This window comes from Sciurus vulgaris (genome assembly GCF_902686455.1).
Source record: "Sciurus vulgaris genome assembly, chromosome: 5".
NCBI lineage: Eukaryota > Metazoa > Chordata > Mammalia > Rodentia > Sciuridae > Sciurus > Sciurus vulgaris.
The window spans coordinates 126,591,221-126,603,846 of record NC_136465.1 but is presented as its reverse complement, the minus strand read 5'-3'; the positions used below and the strand labels follow the sequence as shown (position 1 = coordinate 126,603,846).

The 12,626-nt window shown below is 36.2% G+C and overlaps 1 protein-coding gene across 2 annotated transcripts in view; it reads right to left on the bottom strand.

The window, feature by feature from the left end:
* XPOT (exportin for tRNA) overlaps positions 1-12,626 on the bottom strand; it is a 37,433-nt gene that overhangs the window by 3,645 nt on the left and 21,162 nt on the right. For both annotated transcript variants that reach the window (XM_079139672.1, XM_079139673.1), the window contains exons 17-23: positions 12,373-12,611; positions 11,209-11,494; positions 9,735-9,924; positions 9,078-9,194; positions 8,668-8,783; positions 7,729-7,776; positions 5,631-5,702 (exon numbers count right to left, since the gene is read on the bottom strand). In XM_079139672.1, the coding sequence (XP_078995798.1) occupies positions 5,631-5,702; positions 7,729-7,776; positions 8,668-8,783; positions 9,078-9,194; positions 9,735-9,924; positions 11,209-11,494; positions 12,373-12,611 (1,068 nt within the window). The remainder of the gene's footprint in view (positions 1-5,630; positions 5,703-7,728; positions 7,777-8,667; positions 8,784-9,077; positions 9,195-9,734; positions 9,925-11,208; positions 11,495-12,372; positions 12,612-12,626) is intronic.

Sequence of the window (12,626 nt, the reverse complement as noted above, 5' to 3'; positions counted from 1 at the left end):
TTTTAAGACATGGTCTCACTAAGTTGCTGAGGCTGGCCTCAAACCTGTAATCCTCCTGCCTCAGATTCTTGAGTAGCTAGGTTTATGCTCTTTTTTAAAAACATTGTGGTAAAAATCACAACTTACCATCTTAATCATTTTTACATTTATTTCACTTTGCATATGACCTCAAGATTCATCCATGTTTTACCATGTGACATTTTCTTTATTTAAGGCTGAATAATACAATTTATGTATATTCCATATTTTCTTTATCTATACACTTATACATTAAGATAGCTTCAAATCCACAGTATTTCTTTCTTTCTTTTTGTGGTGCTGGGGATTGAACCCAGGGCCTTATGCATACAAGGCAAGCTCTCTACCAACTGAGCTATATCCCCAGCCCTTCCACAGTATTTCTATTACAGCTTATAAAAATCAACCCAAACAGATCTTCACCACATAATATTTAAGGCATTTTTCAAATATGATACTTTTCAGACAGGCTGCCTTCATATGCCTCTCCTAGACAAGATAAACTCATGCCTGAGAAGAGTGAATAGGACAAAAATTACATTGTTATGGCTATAAGAGAAGAGCTAGAGAAGAGCTAGATCTAAAAACAAAGATAATTTTCTAAAGTAGAATTCTGCAAAAAGTGTTGTCAGAATATAAGGCATATGAGAAATGGAGATTGAGGTTGCTTAAGCTAGATTTTATAATCAAATCACTAGATAAAAATATGAAAATTTACTTTGGCAATTTGGAAATATTAGCTATAATTGAATGTTATATTCTACTGCTTGTAGGCAAAAAGTTCACATGAATAATAACACTGATTCCATAAAAATATTAGCTTACTTATATAACTATTTCCAAATTTTCAGTGTTTTTTTTAAAAAACAGCATTATAGGGTTGGGGAATGTAGCTCAGTGGTAAAGCACTTATCTAGTATACATAAGGTCCTAGTTTTAATCCCAGCACCACAAAAACAAAGCCAAGCAAAGTAAAACAAAAACTCTCAATGTTATAAAAACTTTTTAAAGCATTTGTGTTTTAGGTGGGAGATCTCATGAAAACTGAAGGGAGACCAGTAGAGTAGAGTAGAGGAAAGGGACCAGGGGGTGGGAGGAGATACTGACCAAAATTATGTTGTTATAATGTGTGCATGTACAAATATGTAATAACAAATCTCACCATTTTACATACTTAAAATGCATCAATAAAAATATATGGAAAAAATAACTGCTATTACAACCTGTGGTAGGGGGGAAGCATTTCTTCACCCCTACCCTACCAATGCTGGGTATTGAACTTGGGGTCTTATGCATGCAAGGCAAATGCTCTACCACCAACCTTTACCTCCAGCCATAAAAACTGAAAGAACATCACTGAAAGACATCCTGTGTTAAAATGTCCATAAGTATCCAAAGCGATCCAAGTGGCATGAGGTCTGCCAGTGATGGGACATTTGCTGCTCTCTCTTTTGTCCCTGATGCTTAAGCTGGCCACCACATCCATGAAGGGATGTTTCCACACTCTACAGTACCTGGGCCTGGGTGACCACAGTGGTCAGGACTTGGTGCAGGTCATGATGGTGAATTACAACATGCATAGGGAGCTCAGTGTGGGCACCAGATAAACTTGTGTCTTTTAACATACCTCAGATCCAAAAGAAAAACCTTTGGGTGCAGATTATGATGCTTAAGAACATGACACCATCACCCTTCATGTGACTCTATTTAGATTATGGAGAGCAGATCCTGGTGGATGTAGAGACCAAGAGCAGTAAGGAGATCACGGAGTACAATAAAAAAACAAAAAAGCAAAAAAACCCCACAAAACATGGGGAAGAATAAGGAAATCCTCCAGAAAGAGGAACTGGAGAAAAAGCTCTCTTGCCCACTCCACTTTGGCCTTAAAAGTATTTCTTGGAGGAATGCATCTGTGAAGTGGAAGGGTAGGTGCTTTACCTGGGCCTAGCACCACTACCCACAGAGACAATGGGGAATTACAAAGCAACTCTGAAAACCAGTGTGTGGGACTAAGTCCCAAGGCTATTATAGGCTATGATATAATGTAGAGTTACCTTGACCATAGGAAAGCTGCCTTTTGTCACCAGAAAGATTGGAAATCTTATTACAATACAAGGGACCTCCTTTGCACACCTGCATACAGGGATGTGAGGAAAGGAGTATCCACGGGCTGGGATACTAAATAAATACCCCTGCTCCATCAGGAGCAAAAGTGCTTCTTATTTACTCCAAAGACAAAAAACAAAGTGAGCTACAGTTTGAAAGCAATCTCTATCATTAAATTCCCAATGACATTTTTTTACAGAAAAAGAAAAAATACTACTAAAGTTTATATGGAATTACAAAGACCCCCTAGTAGCAAAATTAACCCTAAGAAAGAACAAAGATGAAGTCATACTTTCTGATTTCAGAAGATGTTACAAAGCTACAATAAAATAAGTATGGTACAGGCATAAAGACAAGTCACATACACCAAGTCCAAATATAAATCCATACATATATGGTCAATTGAGTTTTCTTTTGGGTACTGGGGATTGAACCCAGGGCCTCACTGAGCTATCCCAGCCCCGGTCAACTGATTTTGACAAAGCTGCCAAGAATACACAATGGAAAAGAATAGATTCTTCAACATGCATTGTTGGGAAAGCTGAATATTCACATGAAAATGAACCTTTATCTCAAACCATATGCAAAAATCACCTCAAAATGTATTAATTACAGTCTTAAACAAAAAAGACCTGAAACTGTAAAAACTCATAGAAGAAAACATAGTGGGAAAGCTTTAGGACACTGGTGTTGGCGATGAATTCATGGACATCATGAAAAAGTACAAGCACCAAAGTAAAAATAGACAAGCAAGGGTACAGTAAACTGAAAAGCTTCTGCACAGTAAGCAACAGAGTGGAAAAGCAACCTATAGAATGGCTATGGAAAGGGAGAAAATATATGCAAACCATATATCTGATAAAGGGTATTAAATATACAAGGCATCTCTACTATTCAATAGTAAAATTTAAAAAATAATTATCTAGGCATGTGGTGGTGAGGATGTAGCTCAGTGGTAGATCACTTGCCTTGCATGTGTGAGGCCCTGGGTTCAATCCCCAGCACCACCAAACAAAAATAACAAGAAACTCATAACCCAGAAATTGGGTTAAAGACTTGAATAGAGTACAAAATGACCAGCAGGTATATGAAAAGATGCTCAATTATCACTAACCATCAGAGAAATAGAAATAATAAAGAACTATCACCCCACATCTGGTAGGATGGCCATCTTAAAAAAACAAAAAACAAACAAACAAAAAAACAACAACAAAAAAACCAAAGCGGGGCATGGTGGCTTGTCATCGTAGGCCCAAATATTAGGATTGCCTGAGCCCAAACTCCTAAATGAATTTGAAGCCAATCTGGCAACCCTACCTCAAAAAGAACACAAAACACAAAGTAATTATAACAAAAGATAAGAGTTGGTAAGGATGAAAGAAATGGGAACCTCTTAATTGGTGAAGAAAATGTAATGATTCAGCTGCTGTGGAAACAGTATCAAGGTTCTTTTTTTCTACTGGTCCTGGGATTGAACCCAGGGCTTCACACATGCTAAGCATGTACCCTACTACTAAGCTCCATCCCCAGCCTAGTATAAAGGTTCTTAACATACGAATGCCATGCCAAGCGCTGTGGTGAACGCCTATAATCCCAGCAGCTTGGGAGGCTAAAGGAGGAGGATCACAGTTCAAAGCCAGCCTCAGCAACTTAGCGAGGCCTTGAGCAATCTAGCGAGACCCTGTCTCAAAATAAGAAATAAACTAACACACAAAAAAGGACTGGGGATGTTGCTCAGTGGTTAAGCACCCCCTCAGTTCAATCCTTGGTACCAAAAAAAACCAAAACAAAACAATAAACGACTGCCATACAATCTAGTACTACCACCTTTGGGTATTCATCAGAAGAATCAGGATTGCCCAGAGATATCAGCACTCTCATGTTTACTGAAGCATTATCAAGATGTGGAAATAACCTAAATGCCTACTGATTAATGAAGGAAGAAAATGTGGTATATACATACACAGTGAAATATTCAGTCTTAATAAAGGAGATCCTACCACCTGCAAGAATGAAAATCCAAAGTACATGGATGAACTTTGAGGACATTATCCTAAGTGAAATAGCTGATCACAAAAATACCATAACTCCACTATTTGAGGTAACTAAAACAGTCCTATTTATAGAATCAGAGCAGAATGGTGGTTGTCAGGGGCTGGAGGAGGCAGACATGGGACTTGATAAGAGGCATAAAGTCTCAGTTATGAAAAATGAATACATTCTAGAGATTTGTCTAATGGTATACAGGTACAACACTGTCCCTGCAATTAACAATAATGTATTATACACTTAAAAATGTTAACAATAAAGAGTAATTAAAGAAAAACAAACCCCAAAACCACAAAACGCTTTTGATGAAAAACCAAATCTTTAAGAGATTGTAATTCTAGTTTTAATGAAAAGTTTGAGGCCTCATTAGCTTCACATACTATTGAAGTCTAGAAATACATATGCCAAGAAAATAACTAAAAGCTATTATCCTTTATAAAAGTATAAAAATATAAGGTGACTTTCTAATCACTTACCTCAAAATATAGTTTCATATTAACAACTCAAGCACTGATAAGCTTGGCATAAATCTTCAGAACAAAGGGTATTTTCTTGTGTGTGTCATAATGGGGACTGAACTCAAGATTGCTCTACCACTGATCAAAATGCCTAGCCCTTTCTGTTTTTAACTTTGAGACAGGGTCTTACTAACTTATCGGCTGCCCTTGCACTTGAGATCTTCCTGCCTCAGTCTTTCAAATTGCTGGGATTATTGGCATGCGTCACTATGCCCAGCAAGAACAGAGGCTATTTACACGATAGAGTCCCTTTGGGCAGTCTGGGAAAGCCTATAAGACTCCTTTTTGAATGTTTATTAAAATGCATAAAACAAGGGGCTGGGGAGATAGCTCAGTCGGTACAGTGCTTGCCTTGAAAGCACAAGGCCCTGGGTTCGATCCCCAGCACCCAAAAAAAAAAAAAAAAAAAAAAAAAAAAAAAAAAAAAAAAAAAAAAAAAAAAAAAAAGCATAAAACAATACCACAGAATTACAAAGGAAATCTATCATTGTGAATTATGGTTACCAAAATACTTAATGTGTGCACTGGGAATGGTGGCACATGCCAGTGATCCCGGTCTCAGCAACCTAGTGAGACCTTGTCTCAAAATAAATTGAAAACCAAAACAACAACAACAACAAAACAAAACAGCAGGGGGGTTGCTGGGTATGTAGCTCAGGGGTAAAGCACCCCTGGATTTCATCTCCAGTAACACCCCTGCCCAAAAGTATGGTAGAATAAGACTTATCAAGAGTTAACAAGGTGTAGTGGCAGAACCGAAAAACTCATAATTTCAAGACAGATCTTGAAGAAGTTTGGACTATAGTCTACTAAATACTCTTTTCTGTACACAAACCTCAAGGTGTGTATAGTCTGGCTTTCTTGAACAAAAATTTAGATTGAACTATATATACTCACACTTCTTTAATTAAGAACAAAATGTGCTAGGACAGTTCTTACCTGAATTATTTCTGGAGCTACCTGCAAGGAGGGCAGGTATTCTTGTTGAAGATACTGAACACATTCTGGGCCCTAAAGAGTAAAAGATAATTATAACAAAGTTGTTTTCTTTCTGCACATTAATGATGTTTGAAAAGAAACTGGAATGACACGTATATTTTAATAGACAAACCAGGTATAGTGGCACATGCCTATAATCCAATTATTGGGGATTCTCCTGCAGAGCCAGAAGGATGGCAAGTTTGAGGCCAGCCTGGGCAGGTGAATGAGATTCTGTCTCAAAATAAAAAGGGCTGGGGATGTAGGTCAGTGGTAGAGTATTTGCTCTGGCAATTTGGGTAGGCTACTTCATCTCTCTGAGCCTTAGTTTCTTCATCTGAAAAATTAGGTTATTGTAAGGATTTGAAGAATTAAGAAATATAAAGCTCTTAGAATAGGACTTAGCATTCACTACATGTTAACATTACTTAGTGTTAAGTACTGCTAAATATTACTTCTGAATTCAGGTCACAATGCCAGAGCCTTCCCTGCACTGAAAGGGACAGCAAAGGAAGGTGTTCCTGTCATATGCTACCATTGGGCAGATTACAGGTTGTGCGTACATGGAGGGAAGCTCTGACCAATGCCAGGGTAATCATCATCTTTAGGAAATAAAATACAGGCAAAAAAGATATATTATAGAAAATAACAGCAATAAAAAGATACCTTCTTTACCTGTTCAACTAACTAGAATACAGGAAATTTAGCAGTCAGAAGGCATAAATGAGGAAACAGCCAGAAACACAGAAGATGAGTTACCCAGTCTTCAGTTGATTCAATTTTTACTAAAAAGTACATCAATGGACTTCTGAAACCATCAATCTTCAATAGACGCCATTTCCTACTACTTTTACATGCTAAAACCTATAAAAATTCTGTCTCTCTCTCCTCAGCTTGGTGGAAGGAAAGGAGAACTCCACAAATTAACTCTTAAACACTGCTCGGCCATGGTGGTTACAAAGGAACCTAGGATACAATTTTAAAAATGGTTTCCCTTTTGTAATATATAATGTGTTTCTGAGAGCATGGCTGTAAGCAAATTTAACATATCCAATACTTAAAAACTGAAAAAGACTAATTTCACTTTCGAATTTGAATCTAACTTAAAAGCATTATTAAACAGATGGCCTAACCAGAAAGTAACAGTTATCACAATGAAAGCAATACATTTTGCCCAAGGCACTCTTTTCCTGCATCAATATTTGGATTTCCTGTTTAAGATAACTGTTCCTGAATCAATGATTTCTTAAGAGGGAAAATAACACTGCATTGTTTCTTAAAATTTTTCAGGTCCCTTCTCATCTTTTTAAAATCTATATTCTCTGCTTATTTCCTATGATTGGTCATCATCTCAAATAACCCACCAATATGCAATGGTCTTTCTCGATTTCAAATTCCACAAATACAATACCCTAGCATAAAGCAGACTGCAGAGAAAATACTATTAAATTGAAAACCCTTCAAGTCTCTATCATAATGAAAATCTCAAGTTCAAATAAGTGACAGGGCTGAAAGGAGACTGGTAAGTAAGAGCTTATCTTTTAGGAGGTGAGGGGGACTGCTGCTATGAGGAACGCTGGCCCTGTACTAGCCTTCTGGCTCTTGGAGAAGTTGGGGGTAGGGATTTTTGTTAAGAGAAAAAAAAAAAAAAAATCTTATTTTTAAATGCTGGCAACCAATTCAAGTTATTTAAAATACCCACAATCACTTATGATTCTTAGAAATGGATAGATCAACAAGGATGAGACATTCTGAAGTAATGAAGGTCTCTAATCATCTGTCATACTAAGAAGCTGGAGAAATACGACTATGGTGAAGTCAGATCTTGAAATTCTGGTTAGGACTCTTCACATCCTTTGTCAAACTAAAATATTTAAACCTTGTTACCCAAAACATGAAGGATGATAACCGATTCTGCTACTTTCATTCACTCACCACCCCCACATCCAAAACTGCACTGAATACCTAAAGATATAGCTTTGAAGAACATGAACCAAACAAAATTAAAACTATCACCAATTTTACACATGAGAATGAAGAGCAGTGAATCAAATCTTACCCGTTTGAGATGAATGGTTTTCAGTGTCACAGCACACTCAGAGAGAGCCTGTGGAAAAGAAGTTTAAGGGTCTTAGTATGGTAAATTCTTGGTTATTGACCCAACTTTTTATTTCCTGACTGCTGCCAGGAAAATATGCTGCTCTAAATTTCCAGGGAAATAGTTACCTCCAAAGAAGAGAGAGAGACAGTAATAGACAGGTGGAGTAAGTATATTAGATAGAAAAAGAAAATAAAAACAACTACAGAACAAAATGGGATTTTAATGAAGGAAATTATAATCATGAAATATGGTTTTTACTAGATTGTGGGGATGTGAGACAAGGGCAAGTATTTGACATGAAGTACTCTGAAGTATGATTTGGGGAAACTCATAAGGAGAAGAAAGTTGCCATTTAATACTCTTAATAGGGAGAGCCACTAATTTGTAGTAGAAAGGCTTGGGATGTAGCTCAGTGATAAAGCACTTGTCTAGCATGTATAAGGCCACGGGTTTGATCCCCAGTACCACCAGTAAATAAAAGAATAAATAAAAATAGAATGTAGTAGGAAGACACTACTAAATCAAGGTTTCTGTGTGTATCATGTACTTGTTTCAGGGTCCTAAAAAGTCTTGGTTGTTAAAATTGAAGGAGTTGAATTTTAAATATTCATTCTTAACCGTGGGATTCAATAGGAATCCACAAAAGGTCCAAGAGGTTGTCATCAACCTTTAAAAGAATAAATCCTGGAATGGTGATACAGCTCAGTTGTAGAGTGCTTGCCTCACCCTGGGTTTGAGCCCTAGCACTTACACAATTAAATTAATTAATTAAATTTATTTTAAAATCATTCAATTAAAAAAAAAATCAATGGAACATAATATAATCAATCTGCATTAAAGAAGAAATTTTGAGTATACGAGATCTAGACAAGTTAAACAAGATTTCTAGGTGCTTACCAATACTGTTTGTGCATCAGCCAGGTCAAAGGTTTGTTTTAAAGGTGCTAGGAAACATGCAGGGACAATGTGCTTATAAACAAAATCAGCAAATCCCACTGGTCCATCTTTACCTCCTGTCAAGAGAATTCAATTTTCATCTTGTATAAAAGAAAATCAATTAATTCATCACCAGGGAAAAATCAACTCCTACTTCTTGGCTATGCTTGGGCTAGGGTTCCACTTCATCTTTAAGAGTCTTATGAAACAAGCTGGGGAAAAAAGGCTAAAAATACCAAAAAAACATAAAACAGTAGCTCAGTGGTAGAGAGCACTTGCCTAGCGTGTGTGAAGCCCTGGGTTCCACCCCCAGCACTGCAAAACAAACAAACAAGCAACAACAACAAAAACGAAACACAAAGTTATCTTACCCCAGAGTTCTACCAACTTTGAGAGGATGATAAAACATGTTTTCTGAGCAATTGGATCTGGATATTCAACTGCTCCTTGGATAATGGTAATAAGCACTCGTTCTACATTCTCTGCACCTGAAGAGAAGAATCAAAGTTTAATTTCAAAAAGAACAAGAAAGGCAACCTGAAGCTCTCAATTAATGTACAATAACAGGTCAAAAAGCATTTATAGAGTTGATAAGGCCCCTTGATTTTAATATTAACTAAGCACATAAATTTTAAGTACTGAGAATATTCTCTTGCTATCTTGTCTCCTGGATTTCCTATATAACGGAATTACTTATGTTGATCTATATATTCCTGTACATTTTCAATTCCAAGATGATAAATTGACCAGCAAGACTCAATTGTCAGATCAACTCTCATAAGTGGTCACTATGTTATTTAGATTAGTAAAGCAGCAATTAAGAACACTAATTTAGAAAAACCGAATACAAATTAAGGTGCTGAACATGAAATTGATTTCTATCCTAAAAATACTGAGCTATATTTTTAGAAGTCAACATACAACTACTTCAAAAGTTTTGTGTTTACCTCAACTCACCCTTACGCACATAGATGTATAACTGTGACAAGGACTTAAGAAGACAAATTGGGTGTGGCATGCATCCCCACCTTGATTTGCTATAACTTCGCTCATTCCGCTGCCTGTGACTGTTTGCAGGAAGGCAAAGTAACTTCTCCGCAACATTTGCTTCTCTAAAGCAGCAGACTGGTCATTCTCTTCAGCAGGTCGAAGTAGCACTTCAAAAATTGCATGGAGCAAGGGCATGAACATCTGTTGTAAAAATGGGGATACCTGTATCTGAAGATAAGAAATAATTATTACTGCCTCAGAAACAAGTAAGAAAACTAATGTGAAAACTTAAGGGAGATTTGTGATATTTGGTACTGGGGAATGAATCCAAAGGTACTTTTATTTTGAGACAGGACCTCATTAAGTTGCTGAGCCTTGAACTTGTAATCTTCTTGTCTCAGTCTCCCAAGTTGCTGGGACTATAGGTATGTGACACTGCCTGGCTAAGGGAAAAATTTTTAAACACTCCTTCAGAGGTTCTATTTAGGAGATGGATATACACAATTCAGGTAGTAAATCAGCAACTTTAAGACAAAATCTTTAACATAAACATTACTGAAAGCCTTAAGACCATTAATTTTGGGCTGGGGTTATAGCTCAGTAGTACAGCACTTGCCTAGCACGTATGAAGCACAAGGTTCAATCCTCAGTACCACATAAAAATAAATAAATAAAATAAAGGTATTGTGTCCATGTACAACTAAAAAAAAAAAAAAAAAAATCATCAATTTCAATTCATTTCCTATAGTTAAGATTCAGGTTAAAATAGTAGTATTCACAATAAAAAAATTGCCATTTAAGTTTATTTTCAAACTTAACTCCTGAGAAATAAATTTTATTGCTAAATTATAAATAAAGATATATGATTGGAATTCTATGTTTTTTATATGCCCTTGGGCAAACTACTTAACCTCTCTGTACTTCAGTTTCGCCATCTATAAGATGTAATTCCTACCACTTAGTGTTATTATGAGAATTAAATAAAAAAATGTGCAAAAAATGTTTAGAACAGACACTGAGCATTATGTAGCCATTTTTATTAGTCATATCTGGCTTAAATTTCATTGTACATCTTTAGTACACTGAAGTCATTTTAAACTCTTGCTTGGACACATAAATTGCAGTACTTCTTATTCACCTCTTTAGACATTTAAGACTGAATACTGTTTTAATTTGCTTTTCTAAAATAATATACTAGAAGTTTTCTCTGTTTTTTTTTTTTTTTTTTTGTAGTGTTGGGGTTTGAACTTAGGGCTTTGTGTGTGCTAGGCAAGTGCTCTACCACTAAGCCACATCCTCAGCAGTATACTTGTAGTTTTCTTCTGTTAAATTGAGTAGCTAAGATCCATGTGTCAGACAGGATGTTGGTGATGATAAAAATTTATGATACATGTCCTCAAGTAATACATAGTTAAAAAAAAAAAAAGGACGGAACCCAAGACACATCTGAAGGTAAGCAATAATCTACTCTTTAAGTCTGAAGAGTCTTGGAGTTCTGAAGATTTGTGGTACCTTAAATTTGGCCGTAATCTGGTTGATAAGAGGAATGAACTCCTGGAGGTCTTTTGCTTCACAGTCTTTGAGCATGTGTTCTGAGGCAGATGGGATAAATGGAAGAACTTCTTCCTCTAGGCAAATAATCATTCGATGAAGGAAAGTGCGAACTCCACTTCTGAGAATATCTTTTTGTAAGGGACAACTGAGGGCTGGCAAGAATGTCTGTAAACAGTCCAGATAAACTTCAGAGCAGCCACACTGTTTCACAGTCTGCTTGTTGCTGAAAGCTTTGCTGGTTCGACTACATAAGAAAACCAGGCAATCGATTTAACTTTATTCTTCAAAGGTATTATGGAGTATTGAACACAATGCACAACAATCACAAAACTGACAAAACTTAGAAGCTTCTTTATTTTCTACATCACAATTTAACTAACGTGGTTATGGGTAAAATATTGCTTTTAGTTATTATTCCAACATAAAAGGCTGAAATTAAATGAATGAGATGTAGTTATTATAATCCTTCTACTATAAGTCTATCTAAATGTTTTATAAAATCCTGATAATGTATGCAGAAAAGAAAATAAACTATTTACTATGACTAAACTGTACTAGACAATTTGCGAGCTACCAATTTAAATTCAGGAAACAATCTTTAGAATCAATTTATTTATATAACCTAACACCTAACTCTTGCTCTGAAGTATACTATGGGACAATTTTTCCATGCAACTTCTAATTAGCAATCACTACAACTTTCATGCTATCACTGTTTGCCAATGACAAGTACAGGTAAAGAGAAAGAAATGGCTGCTTGGGTGGTCAGGACAAAATGGAACAGCTGAAAAGAAGCCTCAGTACTAAGATCAACTCAAGATGTCCCAATATTCTTTAGGATATAAACACTTGAGCTAAATACACAATTTATACCAAAAAAGTTCAGAGGATGGGGTTAAGGATTTAGACAGATATCAAGGCAAAAATAAAAAATGGCACACGATCTGTTCTTTTCTTTGGATAAACCTTCTACTTTGCTAGGTTGACAAGAAAAAGGGTTCAACAGTTCTCTCAGTAATCAGTTTTGGAAACAGATGTGTGTGCCTATCCTAAAAGATTCAAATAAGTGATTCTGCTGTGTAGAGAAACATGCTTTACAATTTTAATTATTATCATGCTTACCTGGCAAATCCAACAGCATGGTTGAGACAGTCAGCTAGAGTTGCCTGCCTTTCTTCATCTTGTGCCAGCATCAATTTTTCTAACAGAATTTTAAACTTCTCCATTAGTGGAGTCAATAGATTTCTCATTAAGGCTTGCTTCCTTTCTGCTGAGTATTCACTATTAACAATCAGCACTCCAGCTGTCTCATAAATAAAGAGTTGATCATCACTGCTCAACAAGGACTGGTAACCATTCTCCTAGAATGAAATTTA